At 37.1% G+C, this 18,665-nt stretch overlaps 1 protein-coding gene across 1 annotated transcript; it reads left to right on the plus strand.

The window, feature by feature from the left end:
• Positions 1-6,301: 6,301 nt before the first annotated feature.
• On the plus strand, positions 6,302-18,168 carry LOC143453453 (5-oxoprolinase-like). Its single transcript, XM_076954790.1, has 25 exons — positions 6,302-7,429; positions 7,612-7,703; positions 7,883-8,068; positions 8,386-8,511; positions 8,656-8,762; positions 8,992-9,234; positions 9,505-9,608; positions 9,906-9,994; positions 10,406-10,578; positions 10,933-11,015; positions 11,103-11,343; positions 12,943-13,031; positions 13,357-13,579; positions 14,015-14,153; positions 14,459-14,618; positions 14,756-14,843; positions 15,084-15,150; positions 15,459-15,665; positions 15,962-16,136; positions 16,214-16,323; positions 16,389-16,955; positions 17,019-17,101; positions 17,177-17,337; positions 17,572-17,669; positions 17,787-18,168. Exons 1-25 carry the CDS (start codon positions 7,354-7,356, stop codon positions 17,934-17,936), a joined length of 3,837 nt encoding a protein of 1,278 aa, XP_076810905.1. The 5' UTR covers positions 6,302-7,353; the 3' UTR covers positions 17,937-18,168.
• Positions 18,169-18,665: the final 497 nt, after the last annotated feature.

The raw sequence follows: 18,665 nt of genomic DNA on the forward strand, positions 1-18,665 counted from the left end.
CCTTTACTGTACGTTTAACAACAACTTCAATATACTTCAGTCTAATTCGGCATGACCCACTGCTTTGAACGCTTTTCGTCCCAAGGAATTTGAATGGAACGCGAAAATAACAAAACAAACAATTATTTGAAAGATTGCGCGCGAATTAAGGAAGATTTTTGTTTCTGTAATATGCAGTTCGCTTCATTGCACACTGAACGCTAAATTAAAAGTGGTTCTGCAAATGTATCTTGTTATACAGCCATAGTTAAAGCCACTAGTCTAGCGTACATAATGTGTCCCTATGCAATGGAAGTAGTACCAGGTGTGCTGACTTTGACAATTTCTAAAAATCATCAGCACCATCATACGTGATTATCATACCGTGTCGACATTATAAGGTCGACGTTGAAGACCCCTAACATGCTTCGTTGATCCAGGCGAGGAGTGAGTGAAAAAGAATACGATGACGACGGAAAAGTGTTTATGTTTGTCAGCATCATGCATGAGATTGCATTGTAGTGTGTGGGTATGATTTGTCTGAAAATTTTGAAAACATAAAACACGTGTTGTCAAAATCACTTATAACGTTTTCTTTCAAACATATTTTTTGATAACCTGTAACTTTATCTACCTTTGTGGTAAATTAAATACCAACTATCAAACTGCAATTGACAGCGAAAGGCGCTGAGCACGGTTCAGTAAAGCGCTTGAGTATGTTGTGCTGAGTGGTGTACCGTGTACCAATAGTGTGGGGCAAACGTTGGTTATCATGGGGTTTTTAAAAGCGTGGTAACGAAAGATGGTAGGCATGGTTTGGTCAAGTAGCTCACGCTGCAAGAAGGCACACACGTAGATTAATTAAGTATTCTTGAAACCAAACGCGCTCAAAAATTGCGACAATTTTTTGATTAATTTGTTTCTCGACACTCCACATTCGGTTGCCAAAGAGACTCTTTTGCTTTATTTTCCACTGTTCCCTTGGTAACATGAGTAGTTTGTAACAGAACATTGCATGTTTACAGCCATAGGCACGGTTGTCATCGGTCTGGACTCGAAAATAAGGACGACTAGGAAACAAAAGAAGAATACTACCTTGAACAGGGCACAACAGGAGAAGGCAATCAAAAAAAAACGAAACACTATTTGCATGTTCTTAATTTTTGTATCTCTTTGGTACAAAATTGTAAATAAAGGTGTCGCAATGGCAAAAATAGGAGCCTCAGCCCTAACAATAAGACAAACATAACGACGCAAGTGAAAATAAGGACGTTTCTTAGAAAAAAAGACAAAAATATTTTTTGAGTCATAGACCTTCATAATAAGGACAAATCTTAGAAAAAGACTGTATGGCCACCTTAGCTATAGGCCCAACACGAACGCTGTGTTCCAACATATAGGCTAACACGCAGAAGCTGTTAACCACATCTGTGCATCACTGACTCAAACGTCCAACGATCGTTCAGAGATGGTTCAGTCTTATCCAAGCAGATATGCTGAGTGGTGTCCCAATGGTGCGAGGCCAATATTGGTTATCATGGTGTTTTTAAAAGCGTGGTAACGAAGTTCATAAATTTGATAAAAACGACACATTTATGACATAACCTTAACTGACTGGTAAATGAAAAGTTCACTTTCATTTTTCATCAAAGCTTTTGCACAAGGACCTTTGAATAAGAGTGTTAAGGAAATACGTTTGCAGAAAACAAGTTTAGTTGCTATCTTCGAGCCTAATTTGTATCGCTTCTCTCCTGTTAACGTATTTTCGTTTGGGTAATCAACGTGCGATGAGTTAGAGTGCCAGCAATTATTGCTTCATTGCACTGTGCTCAGCTTTTTATGTTTTTCTTTTCTTAGTTTACAGTTTGCACATTAGTGTGAGAGGAAAGTTCTTCTTCTGCGTTTGTTGTTGTGACTCCCTGCGTTTGTTAGATACATTGATACTTTTCTGTACAAGTACAACAAAGTTTGTGTGTTTTTTGGTGTTCCTTTTGTCAAGAAAACTATGTACAAAAATACATGAAAGACAGGAAGTTGTAAACATCTTTAGTATAAGCGACCTACTTTGAAAATTTTTATTTTACCATTTCTATTGTTTTAAAACTTTTACAAGTTTACCTAAAAAACGTTTAAAACTGTCATTTATATCATAATCAAATGATTTGGTTTGATTTTTGCTATGACGTATTGAACAAGGGAGAAGATGTGATACAATGTGAGCACCAGGGAAGAGTTCCTGGAAGATGACGATGGAAGTGGATTCTTTCCAAGACTCTCAGTGAGCAAAGTTTATATTTCTCTTCCATGTTATAGAAGTCCATGCCATGATGTAAAATGCTTCTGTGCCGACTTTGCACCGTAGTTCTTGCCGTTTTGTTTCAAAATCAAAATGGCAATGACGTAGAGTAGAAGTAGAGTTAGAGTGTGCATGTGATGATGAGTGGGATGAGGATGAGGTAGAGTGCTGCAGAAGCACGGACGAGGTTTTTTCTGCTCTCTCGTTTATTGCAGACCATGGAAAATGTTTGACCACTTTCTTATTCAGACACCTTTAAATAGTTTTTTTGTTTAGTTTGTTTTTTGTTCTTTCATTTTTTGTTTAGTTTTGTTAAAACTTCTCTTAATCGGGTTTTAGAACTACACCTTCGTAAACGCGATGTGAACGAAACTTTTATCTTGTAATTTTCATTAATTTGTGTAATTTAATTTCGATGTTTTTAACCAGATGTACGAAGTTGACCAAATTATTAATTCCGATGGACCAACGCTGCAGTTTCGTGACGAAAAATATGATGTTATGCACTTGAAGGATGACGTAATCACTTTCATGAGCCAAAAGAGAGCGATTGCTTATGGAATAGTCGACAACTGTGTGATATACAACTACGCATATCGTAGCGCTTTGAGCGTTCATCAGCAGTTCATCTGTTTTTATGTGCTCAGTGATGTCATAGCTTTCGTTTTTTTCTTGAGCCGATGTCTTGATCGTTTTTAACCATTTATTCTTTGACGGACTGGATAGCACTCCAGCTGTAGAGAAAGGACTTGCTGTCAAACTATGTAGCAGAGCGGTGGAGTTTGGATTAAGAAATATCAAAAACAGAGAAATGTGCGCAGCTCAACCTCGATCGATTTTCTTGCAATCACAAATTTATTCAAAATTAGCCAAGTCCTGTCTTTACAGTAAAAATGAATATAATTTGTAATACATGTGGTTTTGACGTGATCCAGACATAATGCTGTCATTTTGATACCTTTCCGGGCATAGAAACCACCGCAAGTGTAGGTTTTATTTTATTCCGAATCGAAGAACAAACATGCTTTGATTTAGACGGAGATAACGCGATTGCTAACCTGTCAAGTTTAGCAACTTACTTTCCTTTCGCGTCATCACAAATTAGGTTTTTACAAATCAGATATTTTTATGTCGACGGATACGATAACATTGAACTTGATTTACAATGAATAGATTCAAATCATCATCAACGTCATCGTCATCATCAACGTCAGCATTTGTTAATAACTTGACCTGACTTAAGACGATGATGTTTCAATGGAAACGATGTTGTTTATTGTTCTTTACGTGGATTTCTTATTTTTCCATGAAATTCTACATAGGCCTACATTTGTTCTTTGAATTGCTGAAAATACAAAGATATAACTTATTTCTTTAAAGTGAGACCTTGTTAGGTTTTTACTTTCAAAGGGAACCTTGTCATAAATATCAAGGTGGAGTGACCTAAACTAAACCTACGTTTTCCTTTCATTCTACCGTATTTACTTGATTGTAAGCCGCATGTGATAGTGTTAAAAATTTAATGTAAGCCGCTCTTGAATGTAAGCCGCATATACCAAGTGTTTACACGCAAAGCTGAAAATGTTTAAAGGTTTATTTTAACTTTCACGCTCATTATTGTCATTGTCATCATCATCGATAATGTCACCGTTAAATAATGTCATGTTAAAAAAGCCGCGGCTTACAATCAAGTAAATACGGTAACTCTTTATATAAAGTAATTGTAATTTGTTGCCGATTCATTCAACCTTGTGTGTAGCTTGCGTTATATACTGTAGGGTGGAAGTGAATACAAGGTAATTTTCAAAATAAAGTGACAGAAGTGTTGCAAAGGTGCCAGATCATTTTCTAATCGTTGTTGAAAGTTTGTGAAGATCTGCCGCTTCTTTCTTGATACTTGCTCAAATTGTTGTACCTTCCAGATTCCAAATTTTAAAACAATTTACATAACATTGTAGCCTAGATGCGATATGCACCGCAGTTTATTTCCGATATTCTGTCATTTGTTTTTATTTTCGAATGATTGAGCTGAAAACATAGCTTAGTATAATTACAGACCTGGTTATCACGCCATTATTTATATTATAGTAAGCCATAGTTGAGAACAGTCCAAACAATAATTAAGTCACGTGATCGGTTGGTTGCTGTCATTTTAATTTTGTATTAAACCGATCCAGACTTGCAACTGAAAAAGTTGACTAAAGCGCTGCAGGAACAGTTCAATAGCTGTCTAAACGTTTGTTCTATTCCAAAAGTAAATGTTGCCAAATCGAAATAGATGTTTTCTCATTCAATGAGGTATAAGCTTATAGCTTTAAATGGCGTCTGACAAAAAATAATCAGGCTATCTCTATTTCACCAATATTGTTCAGTGTTACTAATGTATAGATGTTATATAAACGCCGTGTTATATAATATACTAGTATAGATACAATATATATTATAGATAATATAAAACAGTGTTTATATACTATAGTATATAGTATCTACGTATAAAGGAAACTTGCTCCCGTTCAGTTGACCTGATGAACAATTCTAACTCCAGCAAAATTTTATAAAAAATCGAAACAAACAATACGTGACAATCAGAACTTGGGCTATCTCGGTAATTGAGGCATCAAGCGAAGAAAAATCATAGTCGGGTTTAAGTCGTGCAAAATATTTTCGCAGTCCGAAGAGAAAAATTATCACACCAATCACTGACGTCAAAAAAATAAACAAATCGTTATGAATAATTAACAAACAACTCTGTTTTACTCAGTAGTCAACCGTAATTATTAGGGCAAGTTTTTGTTGCACTAAAAACGTGAGAAAGTTGCAGTAAAAAGTTGCATTTATGCAGAAGTTTTTAAAAGCATTAGGATATGAGATACTCGAAAGGATCCGTTGTATAACCCAACAGTCTAAGATTTGCAGGTTGTCTGCTTGTTCCGTTTCTTTCTTCGCTATACAATCGATCATGCATACATTTTTATGTTCTTTAGGTTTGAAACCTACATGACAGCATTTCGCTGTCAGCTCCTGTAGAGCTGTCAAATTTGGTACTTTCCCATTTCACGGACGGCCTGGCGAGACCGCCGAAAATAACATTTTTTGCCGGTACGCAGCAAGAAAATAACGCAATGCGGAAATAATTTTCAGCAAAAAGCCAAACAGCAAAGCGTTAACCCACCCCTCCCCTCCTCCCAAAACAAGTCAAATACCACACCCCAAACCCCCTAGGTCTCCAACTAACTAAGCTATCTCAACAAAATCTGACCTCGAAAGACTAGACACAACCTGTTTCCGTTTGTGCGGGCTTGGCCAAAAGCCAAGTCATACTTCCACTTCTAATTTAGTTCGGGCACTGTCGTGCTTGGCTGGGGTTGTTGAACTTCTAGCTTGCAAGCCAAGTGTTGCGTCATAGATAACATTGAGATGCAGCTAATCCATCACATAGCTCTTTGTTATGCAAAGCAAAGAGAATAGAACCATACTAGAAATAGTTTTATAGAATGTTTTTTAAATCACTCCTTTTCATTTTGCGCAATACTTGATAAAAGTTGCATTTAGAAAGTTGCATGAAAAATAGAAAAAAGTTGCAAAAAGTTGCAATATAAAATTCCTACAAACAGCTTAAAATATCATACTACATAAATTCTGAGTATTTAGGAAGCTGCCGGAAGCTGTAAAAAAAAGTTGCAAAAGTTGCAAAAACTTGCCCTATTAATTATTTTCATTACAACTCATGGGTTCTAAGAATGAATCGTCGAGAAGTCAGCCCTTTACAGAAATGGAGAACGAAGTGTTTAATATCCACAATCTGTCAACTGCGCTAGCCACTAGCCTGGTTACTGCTTCTTTTTCTGTTGAGGCCGGAATAGATTTCGGCACTACAACATTATTAGTTTTAAAAAAAATATTGGTCAATTTAATTCTGCCAGAAAGTTTTTGCCAGCTTGATTTTTATGAAGTTAGCAGATCTTGTCTGCCAGAAAGTTTCTGCCAGCTCGATGCAGGTTGCTAAACTCTTGGCCGATACCAAATCCCAACTAAAGAATGCTTTAACAACAAAAGTACAATAATAGCAACTAACAAAGAATACCAGGGGTCTAGAATACAAGTGCACAACCAAAGGATGCACTTCTATAACTTTTCAGAGGGCTAAATGACCTTCGTACTGTCAGTATCAGAAATGTTGACCCTAGTTTAGCTTAGCTAGGAAAATATAGACCATGATCAAGCAATACGGCAGCCTATTGTTTATTTTTGCCAATTTTGGCCTAGTATTTGTGTTCACCTGAATTTTCTATACAGGTGATGTTTGGCGAATCTGTTCAGGTTCGTATCGACCCATCCCTAGGTCTGCTTGCAGGTGCATCTCTTTTATTCTGGCATGAAAAAGAGGAATGGACACAGACCGACACTAAGCTTATATAGATTAAAAGAAAGTAATGGACGCACAATGACAGAGCGAAGCTAAGCTAATATAGATTTTAAGAAACGCTTAACATGATAAACGGCAGCAAGATTGAGAAACTGTGAAGAAAATACGAAAAAACAATTATTTTAGTCAGAAGTAAACACAAGATGTAAGAAGTTTCTTTCTTTGAGTCGCACGCATTTCATAACTATAGGTCTATAGTAAATACACACGAAAAATGCTAATCCTAACTTCATTATCGATATTGAAAGCATTCATTGCAAATGCAGCAGAAGTAGTTCACAGATCTGTCAACTGACTGAAGTCAATTAATCAATGATTTTATTTTTCATCAAAAGCGCAGTGAGGATGAATATATCAAGCCAGTTGTTATCAGCATGTGCCGATGAATGGGAAAAACTGACAAAGTCAAAAATAATTAAGGCAATAATAGCTGGTAACAACTAGCACGGCAACCAAACCTAGAAGTTAAAAAAGCGAAGTTAAGCAGACGAGCAGGTGGTGTGTTCAAGCAACAAATGAATGAAATGCTTTGGGACAGATGGCAAATAAAATAAACACATAATTACTCACTTTAATTAGTTTTGATATATATATAACATACAGCTGGGTGTCATAAAACTTTGTCTTCGTGTTGTATAACTTGACAAAGAAGATGACCAGTAAAGGTAAATTTCAGTTCGCCATTGACCGAGGAGGAACCTTCACTGATATCTATGCCAAGTGCCCAAGTTAGTATGAGGTTGTAGTTGATTAATCTTTATACAGAGAAGCCAGTTCTTTGACAGTTTATTTTTGCTTTAATATTTATGCCTTTAAAATTTAACAAATCTGAACCTGCTGTGAGCAAACTTGCATTGACAAATAATTTTATTTGTTTAACTTCCTGATTTCCATAATTATACATTGTTAGATGGGAAGACAAGAGTGATGAAGCTGTTGTCTGTTGATCCACAAAATTATCCCGATGCTCCCAGGGAGGGAATTCGACGGATTATGGAAGAGGTTTGTACCGTTTTTGACAAAAATAAGCATATGGAAAAGTTTATCATAATTTTGCAGACGATCTTAAATTCTGACTTGGTAATTTGCTCCATTGTCAAGGCTAAAACATCATTTTGAAATGTAGTTTGGTTTTGTAATCACAAATATATCATACCTGTAATTTTGTGTAAAATTTTAAGGAGTTAAACATTAAAATGAATGAACCACTCGACTCAAGTCGGATCGAATTCATCCGGATGGGAACGACGGTCGCCACAAATTCTCTCCTTGAGAGGAAAGGTGAGAGAATGGCACTTGCTGTCACTGAGGGTTTGAGAGATCTTCTTTACATTGGAAACCAATCAAGACCAAAAATATTCGACCTCGTAAGTTGATAAACTCTGATATTTGCAGAACTTATGCAGTTAGAATGAGCCACTACCCAGCGGTAATGTTGATGTGCTTTTCACTTTTACTTATTTTTACGGTCTTTTGTGGTTTTAAATGTGTAATCACTAATCAGAAATAAGCTTGATTATTTTGATTTTATGCTTCTTAACATTAATATTAATTTGTGCCTTTGTTATACAAAATTTATCAACAACTTGGTTGCTTTGAGAACCTGTTAGCTTTAACATATATATATAATACTAGGTTTGTTGATGATGGTGTTTTAAGACCAACAGTTAGTTCTATTTTATAGAAAATTGAAATTCCCGATGTGTTGTATGAGGAAGTGGTCGAAGTACGAGAAAGAGTCTGTCTCCATAGAAACAATTGTCAACTTGGCCTGAATTCAGAGACTCGTGTTGGACAAACTCTGGAAAAAGTGAATGATTTTGTGAAAATATGAAAGCTGCTTTGATAATTTGTGAACTGTTTATTGAAAGACATGGTGGATGCTGTTGGTTATAGCCTATATGGCCATAAATATGTTTATACATAATTGGTTATATCTAAGTTTTTAACAAAGGTTCATGTTCTTACTACACTTGATGTGGAAAAGTTGAAAGCTGATCTGAAGAAAGTTCTAGAGAGGGGAATCACAAGTTTAGCCGTGGTTCTCATGCATTCATACACGTGAGTTTTTCTACGCTGTTGCTAGAATGAAATTACATAGAGCTTGGCAATGCATGTGTTTTAGTGCCTACAACTGTTTTGCTTTGTATATAAATGCATCAGGTAAAAGGGAAATACTAATGTTGGTCTGTTGTGCTTATGCATTGATTGGTAATTAAGCTATGGCATTATGAAGTTTAAGTTAATTTTTAAAAAGTTCAACTGTGATGTCAGATGTCTTTGTATGCAGCTTCGCCGAGCATGAAGTAGCAGTTGAAAACATCGCCATGGAGATGGGATTCAAACATGTCTCACTTTCATCTGAAGTCATGCCAATGGTCAAGATTGTCCCACGTGGCTTCACGGCATGCGTAGATGCTTACCTCACACCATGCATTAAAGATTATATCGCAGGGTTTCAGTCTGGTTTCAGCAGCAGAGACATCAAAGCGCTCTTTATGCAGTCTGATGGCGGCCTCACTCCTATTGATAAGTGAGTTGTTGTTCATGAGGCTGTGGCACGAAATGGAAATGTATTGTAAATGAAATGTGGTTGATGTAATGTTTTACCAATTGATGCTTTAACTATAGCTTAGTTATTAGCTCATGTTGATGTTAATCAATATTACTTTTTTCAACCTCTCAATGTATCACAGTGATAATGACAACAGGATTCTATTAATGTGAAACATAGCAACATCGGTTGATATTCACTTAGATTTTGTTATTTAAAATACAACAACTCACACTCCTCTATGCTCAGGTTCAATGGAAGTAGAGCAATATTATCTGGTCCAGCAGGTGGCGTAGTGGGGTATGCTATGACATCATTTGAAGATCAACCTGTCATTGGGTTCGACATGGGAGGTATGGTGCCGCTAGGATATCCAGTATCAGTATGAATATTTACGTTGCATGCATGTTCAAGCTAGCCTTGCTAGGTAAACAATTTCGGATTATGTTGGTTATAAAGATAACTTTTTATGAATCATTTCTGTGCTGTCATGGATGATGTCACAATACATAGTGTGGTAAATGTGCAGCTGGATACTTGTTTATAGAATTCGTTAATATCCTGATAAGCTCTTTGTTCTTTAATAAACAATGATTTTGTGACATGGAAATACTTGCATTGTGATGAAATTTTCTCCACTATTTATGTAGGAACATCAACAGATGTGAGTCGATACGACGGGGAATATGAGCACGTGTTCGAGTCTACTACAGCTGGTGTCACCATACAAGCACCGCAGGTATTTTGTTTTCAAATCTTAAATTAAAGCAAAACTTCAACAATGGCACAAATTTTCCTGTTAATGTAAACATCAGGACAAAGTGTGTTTTTCATTTCAATGTGCTGATATGTACTAGTTTGTGTTGTTTGGACACTGCATGCTTTGTTATATTTTTGTGTATATGTTGTATTGACTTACTTGTTTTCTTTTGATCTTTTTGCAATTTTTCAACTTTTGCAAAATAATGTGGCAGTCTAAAATTTGGAGAAAGACAGTTCGTTTGTAATATGACTTTTAATACTCTCGTTTATTACAACTTCCATTATTAAATATATGATATATATATGTTCATTATATTTGCATACAGTGCATGAAAATATATTCTGTTGTTTTTTTGATTTCTATGACCGTTGAACATTTTCATCGCAGCTTGACATCAACACAGTTGCAGCAGGGGGAGGGTCCATGCTGTTTTTCCGATCGGGGATGTTTGTAGTCGGCCCCGAATCTGCTGGGGCCCACCCAGGCCCCACATGCTACAGGAAGGGGGGTCCCCTAACAGTGACTGACGCCAATCTGTGTCTGGGGAGGTTGTTGCCAGAGTAAGTGTTGGTTCTACGACAGGTAGCAATATTGTTTGTGACGATGTAAAGTGTTGTTAAATAACAATGCTTAAATTTTATTTGCTGCACCTATGTGCAATTGTGCATGCTGTGCTATTGTCTTATTACAAGTGATTAAATCACAAACTGTGCATAATTGCATCAATCAGAGGTAACTTATAAAGTGATTGTGAAGATAACATGCTACAAATGGTATCTTGGTCATAGCTTATGTTACTACTGTCATTAAACATTATTTAAAATGGCAAATTTACACACCTAAGTATGCTTTGTTTCTCCGTGCATAATTGTTACAAATAATGCAACATGACATTGGTGCATGTTTTATAAAAGGTATTTTCCAAAAATATTTGGCCCAGACGAGAACCAGTGTTTGGATGTTGATGCCACCAGGAAAGCGTTTGAAAAATTACGAGGTTTGTTAAAAGCTCCGAATTTTTGCCTCAATTGGTGCGATTAAAAGTCTTAATTTGTCGTTAGTTTTTGTATTTATTACCTCACAGATGAAATTAACCATTTTATCTCGTCCGAAACACCTGGCTGTGACCTTTTGACCTTGGAAGAGGTTGCCATGGGTTTCATAAACGTGGCCAATGAGTCAATGTGTCGGCCAATCAGATCACTAACACAAGCGAGGGGTCACGACACAAGTCGTCACGTCCTGTCCTGCTTTGGTGGAGCAGGTGGGCAGCACGCTTGCGCCATCGCGCTATCACTTGGAATGACAAAGGTCTTCATTCACAAGTATGTAAAGAATTAATTTATGCTCAAGATTTTATGGTTGATGTGTGCCAGAGTCGTAATGACTCGAGTTAGTGACTCGTTTTCAAAGCTTGACTTTCTGAGAAAGGACGTAACTGACTAGTCAGGGATTCCCAACCTGCGGTACGCGAGAAACTTCCATATTTTCACAAAACCCTGGATTCACAACTTTCTACTTTACTTTTCAGGTTTCTTTCGAAATCAATAAATTTTTCTGAAGCCTTATTGTTCTATGAATTGGTATTGTTTCGTAACGACGTAATCTTAAAATACAGGTCATGTCAGCAGAGGACATTACTTCTCATACACGCTATAGACAGGGTTGCCATACCGTCCTTATTTCTAAGATTTGTAATTATTTTAAAGGTCCGTGTCTTAGAAAATGTGTTTGTCCTTTTTTTTTCAAGAAAAGTCCTTATTTTCGTCTTATTTTTAGGGCAGGGGTTCGTTTTTTGAGCATTTTGACACCTTTGGTATACCATTTTGTACCAAAATTAAGAACATGCAGATAGTGTCTTGTTTTTTTTTTCTTGGGAACATTGGTTGCTTTCTCCTGTTGTGCCCTGTTTAAGGTGGTATTCGTCTTTCGTTTCCCAGTTGTCCGATTGCAAGTTGCAACCCTGGCTGTAGATACTACATCAAATGATTGCTCATAACTTTCATAAGCGTTACTTCTCTCACAGCTTCATAGTAATTCTATGAAAGTACTTGTGGTAATGCAACTATGCAAGTGTACGGCGTAACATAACAGCGTAGGTAGCATAAATGTGGTGTAAAAGAAAGTATGCATGCAGGTAGTGATATATTATTCTTCTGATTTTCTGAATAAACTAAGATTCGATCAAATTAGTAATGCTACAAGAAGTGGTACGTGTTGACAATACAGGGTGCCCAAGTGGCACGAGATCGTAAAATGGTTGGGAACCCCTGATCTAGTTGGTTGTTTTTGATTACGTGTCAGCATTAAAGTGAAACAAATCTTTACGTTTTGGTTAGAATACATGAGAGTGTGAGAGTTTAACTTGATATTATATTTAATGGTCACTTGGACAAAAATCTTCAACAAGTACGAAAATAATTAATTTATTTGTAATGTTGATTTAGACTGTTAGACATTTATAACTTTTATCTGATAAGAAAAACTGCTCTAAGACACTTTACAATGAAAAGTATATCACAGAAAAGACAGAGTTACTGCAAATAACAAAATAAAATTTTATAGAAAATAATTAATTTTTAAATTTGTTTCCTAAGAAAATTTATTTCCTATTGCGTTCTGGTTATTGTTAAGTTTCTTAAATAATCAGATGTACAGCTGTAAAAGTGTTTCCTTAATTTTCATAAATGCTAGCTTGTTAAAGCATTTATGCAACACATATTTAATATGTAATGTATTATTCATCGGTTGATTAAATTAATGAACAGACTGCAGGTAGGTGCTGATCAAAATAATTTTACTCGAATCAATGAATTAAACCTCTCAGTGCCAGTTAAATATATTGTGATATATTATATCTGATACATTTGATCTCCCAGCGATAAGCTAAACCTGTTAATTAGTTTTACTTTGAACTTGTGCAGATACTCAGGCATACTGTCAGCATATGGTATGGCCCTGGCTGATGTTATTCACGAAGCACAAAGACCAACCGCATCTCTCTACAACGAAGGTTGTCTCTTATTTAAACTTGATTAATAGATTTTGTCTTTTCCAAATGATTTTAGTTTTAGCTATTTCATCAAAATTTTTTTTTTTAAATAGAAAATATTCATAGAAATGTCCGCGAAAGTTATTTTACTTTATTATTTGCTAATCCATTATTACATCACAATGTTGTACTGTATTTGTTTATCTAGTAGTAATGTTGTGATCATGGTTTTTTCATTTAGTGCTGTTTGAATTGAGTGATTGCAAATTACCTAATAATTTGTTCTTTTCTGATTTCTTTTAAAAGTAAATCTCTTGAGAACAATTTCGTTGCATTTCTATCACAGAGACCATACCAACACTTGATGTCACCATTGATGAGCTTGCAGTCGAATGTGTGCAAGCATTATCAGATCAGGGTTTTTCCCCTGAAAACATCAAAACTGACGTTTATTTGAATATGAGGTATGCAAAGACTGACTGTGCCCTCATGTGTCAGCCTTCCTCGGTGAAAAACTTAGACTTCGTTGCATCAAAGTTTGGTGACTTTTTGCAGACTTTCCAAGCCAGGTGGGTGCTAAGATAAACACTGATGCAGTTTGAAGTATTTTCCACATTTAGTTGCAAAGAACCTCGTCCATGTATAAGTTGTTGTCGAATGATATTTGTAGAATGTTCACAACGAATTGTTATGCAACAGTTGCACTGTAGTTTGATTAAAACTTTTTATCCTTAACTAAAACTTAGTATATCCAATATAATTTAAAATAATATATCTAAATATAATAGTAAATAATAAATAAAAAATAAAAATAAGATAAATAAAATAATAAAAATAAAATAATACTATTTATAATAATATATCCAATCCGATTTAAAACCACAATGTTCACAACCAATAACAGTTACGCTGTGGTTTGATTAAAACTTCTTATCCAAATTTTTGGATTATTCAAACATCATTATTTTGATTCATTAACATCAAACTCATTCACGCATCTGCAGATACAAGAAAGAATTTGGTTTTACAATTCCAGGACGTGACATCATCGTTGATGATGTCAGAGTACGAGGTATCGGACTTTCTGGGATTGAAGATCATGCTCTAGTGGCACCAAGTGATAAACCACCACGTGTAGAAAAAGTGAACAATTTTATGTTTAACAAATTTAGAAACTCGATTTTTTTTCGGTTAAATCCATTTAAAATTTTCCTTCAAACGCATTTCAATGGAATTCAATGATTTTTGTCCAATATCATATGATATATTTTGATTATATCAAGTATTGTGAAGGGGGTAATATCACCAGATTATAAAATCAAGGTCTTTAGAGACATGTTGTCAATTACAAGCATTAACTGTTAAAGTGACCTTATAATAAAGCATGTAAAGCATAATAAAGCATTCAATACAATAAGTGATGTCATAAAAGAGCATGTGTTGTGCAGGTGGTGTCATGTGATTTCGATGGAGGTCATCTCGAAACTAGGGTCCATCTCATGGATGATCTGTCATATGGTCACGTGATTCACGGTCCAGCGATCATCATCGACAAGAATAGCACAATCTTGGTCGAACCCGACTGCAAGGCAGAGATGACTAAGAAAGGTATTGCGTTATGATGTCATGGTGACATCACTTAGAGTTTGATGAGGGTAGTCTTTTTCTTACATGATAGGTTGACAACATCATTGTAGCTTGCCGTAATTAGAAATTACAATTTTGCAAAAATTTCGCTTATTCAGGTGACGTCACCATCATGATAGGGAAGGGAAAGCCGAAGCATATTGGCAAGGAATTGGACGCCATCCAACTCTCTATATTTTCACACAGGTCAGTGTTACTTAACTTATTTCGTTGTTTATATTTCTCGAAACGATTTTTATGACTGACAATTTACCCGAATGACAATAACTGGGAAATTGAATATCAAATGCATTCAATGATTATGGGGGTAGCTGTAAGGCGTGGTTGGATTCTTCGTCATTCCCGATTAACTTTTATGGGGTGTGTGCTAGACTGGGGTCACTGACCCCATCACTATATTATAACCTCTGACCTTTGACATCAAAGGTTCATGAGCATTGCAGAACAGATGGGTAGGATTCTACAACGGACAGCAATATCCACTAACATTAAGGTATTTGTCTGGCTTGAACTTGTCATATTTATACATGTTTGTTATTTATACATCACTGGTATAGATAATCATCTAGATAGACAATCTGCTTTTGTTTGTTTGGGCTAATTTCTGCGAATTTATTACACCAAGATTTCTCAGCCCTTGACGTTTTATCTGTGGTTTAGTTGTTGAAAGTCCTGTATAGTCTTTGTATATTGCAAGACATACTTGTGTAAATATGTTCTTGATAGCTGAGTAGGTGTAGTTCTATTATGATGATTGTGGGTCGACATTATTGTATTGTGTAAAATTACATGAATCGACAGGAACGACTTGACTTCTCGTGCGCTCTTTTCGGACCTGATGGTGGTCTTGTTTCCAACGCTCCTCACATCCCAGTCCACCTTGGGGCCATGCAGGATGCCGTGCAGTACCAGATGAGGGCGATAGAGATCAATGAGGGAGATTGCATTCTCTCCAATCATCCATGTGCTGGAGGAGTTCATCTTCCTGATTTCACCGTGATCACTCCCGTGAGTATGATCATGTGATTTGCTTGGTGATGTGATAATTGTTATAGATCGGATCACAAATTTTATCATATGATGTTTGAAACCATTCATTGTTGTTTAACAATGGTGTTTGTGTTAACCAACCGCTACTGAAACATTATCAGAAAGTTGCGATTTATGCTGAGTTGTGATTGCGATTTATGCTGGGGTGTGATTGTGATTTATGTGGTAATGTTGTGAATGACGTGTTTTATCATATCATATGACGCTGAAAAGTTTCATGGTGGCTATTTCATTATTTCCAACCACACACACAGGTTTTCATCCCTGAGCACACGAAGCCGATATTTTTCGTGGTAAATCGCGGCCACCACGCCGACATCGGTGGCATCATGCCAGGTTCAATGCCGTCAAACTCAACGTCGATAAATGACGAAGGCGCTGTCTTTAAATCGTTCAAACTGGTCAAGGATGGAATTTTTCAAGAAAAAGGTGTTTTTGTGTGTTCATAATTCAATATTCCTTAGGTATGGCGCGTCATAATTACTAATAAACTTGTGACCTCACAGAAGTAACGGCGGTTCTCATGGCTCCCGGGGAATTCCCTGGGTGCAGCGGGACCCGCAATCTCCATGACAACTTGGCCGATTTAAGGGCGCAAGTTGCCGCCAACCAAAAAGTTAGTGTCTTTGTGACGTCACAACTGTATCAATCACTGACATTTCAAAAAGGTTTTCTGTTTAGGGGATCCACCTGGTCCAGGAGCTTATATCAAATTACGGGTTGGAAGTGGTCCAAGCTTACATGGCACACATCCAAAACCACGCCGAGGTCGCGGTCAGAAATCTGCTGCGCGACGTCTGCATGACAACGGACGGCGTACTCAGCGCGTCGGACAAGATGGACGACGGATCAGTGATCAACCTCCGGGTGGAGATCGACTCGAAGGAGGGCAGCGCGACGTTCGATTTCGAGGGGACATCCCCTATGGTGATAAACAACTTGAACGCGCCGAGAGCGATCACCAAGTCTGCCATCATCTACTCCCTTAGGTGCTTGGTGGGCTACGACATCCCGCTTAACCAGGGCTGCCTCGCCCCTATCCACCTCCAAATACCCAAGTGGTCCATACTCGACCCCGATGATGACGCGGCCGTCGTCGGTGGCAACGTGCTTACGTCACAGAGGATCGTTGATGTCATTTTGAAAGCTTTTAAAGCGTGTGCGGCGTCGCAGGGTTGCATGAACAACACGACCTTTGGTGATGAGAGCTTTGGTTATTACGAAACAGTCGCCGGCGGAGCTGGAGCGGTAAGTTCTCCGTTATATGAATAACGTTTTGCGTGACTTAATGATGACGTGGCGATTTTGCAGGGACCAACCTGGCACGGTCGCAACGGGGTTCATAGTAACATGACCAATACAAGAATCACTGACCCGGAAATTTTAGAAAGAAGGTCAAGATATGATAAGGCTTAGATCATTATGACGTCATAAAGTTGATTGTTTGGTAACAAGTTTGTTTATGGCAGATATCCGGTCGTCCTCAAGAGCTTCCGGCTTCTCCCGGGCACTGGCGGAGAAGGACGTTATAGGGGCGGGGACGGAGTTTTGAGGGAGATTCTCTTTCGAAAAAACTTAACCCTGTCAGTGTTGAGTGAAAGGAGGGTTTTCCAACCCTATGGAGCTGAAGGTAAGGGGGGATTCCCCGTATACCCACTTATAACCAATTTTTGATGAAATATTTGATAATCTTGGAAGATGAAAAAGTGGCGATGTAGGAACTGGTGTTACGCGGATGAGAGAGATATTACCAAAGTTCTGACCACTTTGCTTCATAAACCTTAAATATTACTCATCACCAGCGCACGACCTCTGGTGGTGAATCTGCTCAAATTTCACTAAACTTGACCTTTTTATAATGCAGGTGGTGGACCTGGAAGTTGCGGTGAGAATTTATTGTTACGTCATAAAGGACCTGTCGTTAACTTGGGAGGCAAAAATTTTGTCAACGTCAACCCAGGAGTAAGTCTTTCTATTACGTCACAAGGACAGAGATTAATTAGAGATAGTTGATTTTGTTTTGATGAAAACGACGTTCTGTTTTTGATGAGATAACTTCTTCCTATTTCTACCATCCAGGACATCTTTCAACTCAAATCTCCTGGTGGCGGCGGGTATGGAGCTCCTTCTAGCGATGGTCAACTGTCGCTGTCTAAACGTCGCAAGGTGGCGACGTTCTCCGCCCGAGGGAGTGTTTTCGAGTTCGAGTCTCAGCAAGAAGCACATTGACCATCGTTTTGTCGATCTTGATCTTTTGACCGCTCAAACATCGTGATGACTAATTAATTTCAATAATTAACTTTTTATTAACAAGTGCAATTTAGTTTATAATATTTCTAGAAGTCGATGCTTATTTTTCGTGATAGTCGTTCCTTAGTTGTAGTGCAGTCGATTTAAAGATCTATGCATGTTGATGTGTCGTATGCTTCAAGTGATACTGAAATATACATCTATTAATGTCCTTGTTGGTCTATACTGGAGTGGCGAAGTGGAGAAGTTTCAGTGTCTCGGGCTTTTAGGAGATGCAAAAAATACGAAATTTAAAAATTAATTTCTCATCACTGGAGTTTTTCGCTGAATGACTTGTGAAAAGGTTAATTACAAAATTATTTACTTAAAAACCAAGTTGTGGTGCAGTTGCACTTTGAGGCATAATGGTTGCGTGCACGCATGTTTCCTTTATTGGTTAATTTACTCAAACATATATGACAAATTTTTAGTTCGTTTGTGTATTACTCGTGTGAAGTATTGCACAACAATCATATTCGCCCCAAAGACCGCGAACACTGGTGGCTATTGTTACAATATGAGTGAGGTACTATTGAAGATGATAACTTGTTTTGCTTCTGACTCGATGGTATGAGTTCTCATTTCTCAAACAGCGTGACTATGCTGTTAGTGGCTTAAATTCTGTCTATGCATATTACTAAATTATAAAGTTCCCATTTTATGTATTAT

This window comes from Clavelina lepadiformis, chromosome 4, assembly GCF_947623445.1.
Source record: "Clavelina lepadiformis chromosome 4, kaClaLepa1.1, whole genome shotgun sequence".
Lineage (NCBI taxonomy): Eukaryota > Metazoa > Chordata > Ascidiacea > Aplousobranchia > Clavelinidae > Clavelina > Clavelina lepadiformis.

What these genes read in the sequence shown, in the direction of transcription:
- LOC143453453 (XM_076954790.1), top strand. Translation starts at nt 7,354, where the DNA reads ATGACCAGTAAAGGTAAATTTCAGTTCGCCATTGACCGAGGAGGAACC. An exon ending in CTGGGGAGGTTGTTGCCAGA is followed by an intron (nt 10,579 to 10,932) that starts GTAAGTGTTGGT and finishes GTTTTATAAAAG; the next exon opens with GTATTTTCCAAAAATATTTG. An exon ending in GGCAGAGATGACTAAGAAAG is followed by an intron (nt 14,619 to 14,755) that starts GTATTGCGTTAT and finishes TCGCTTATTCAG; the next exon opens with GTGACGTCACCATCATGATA.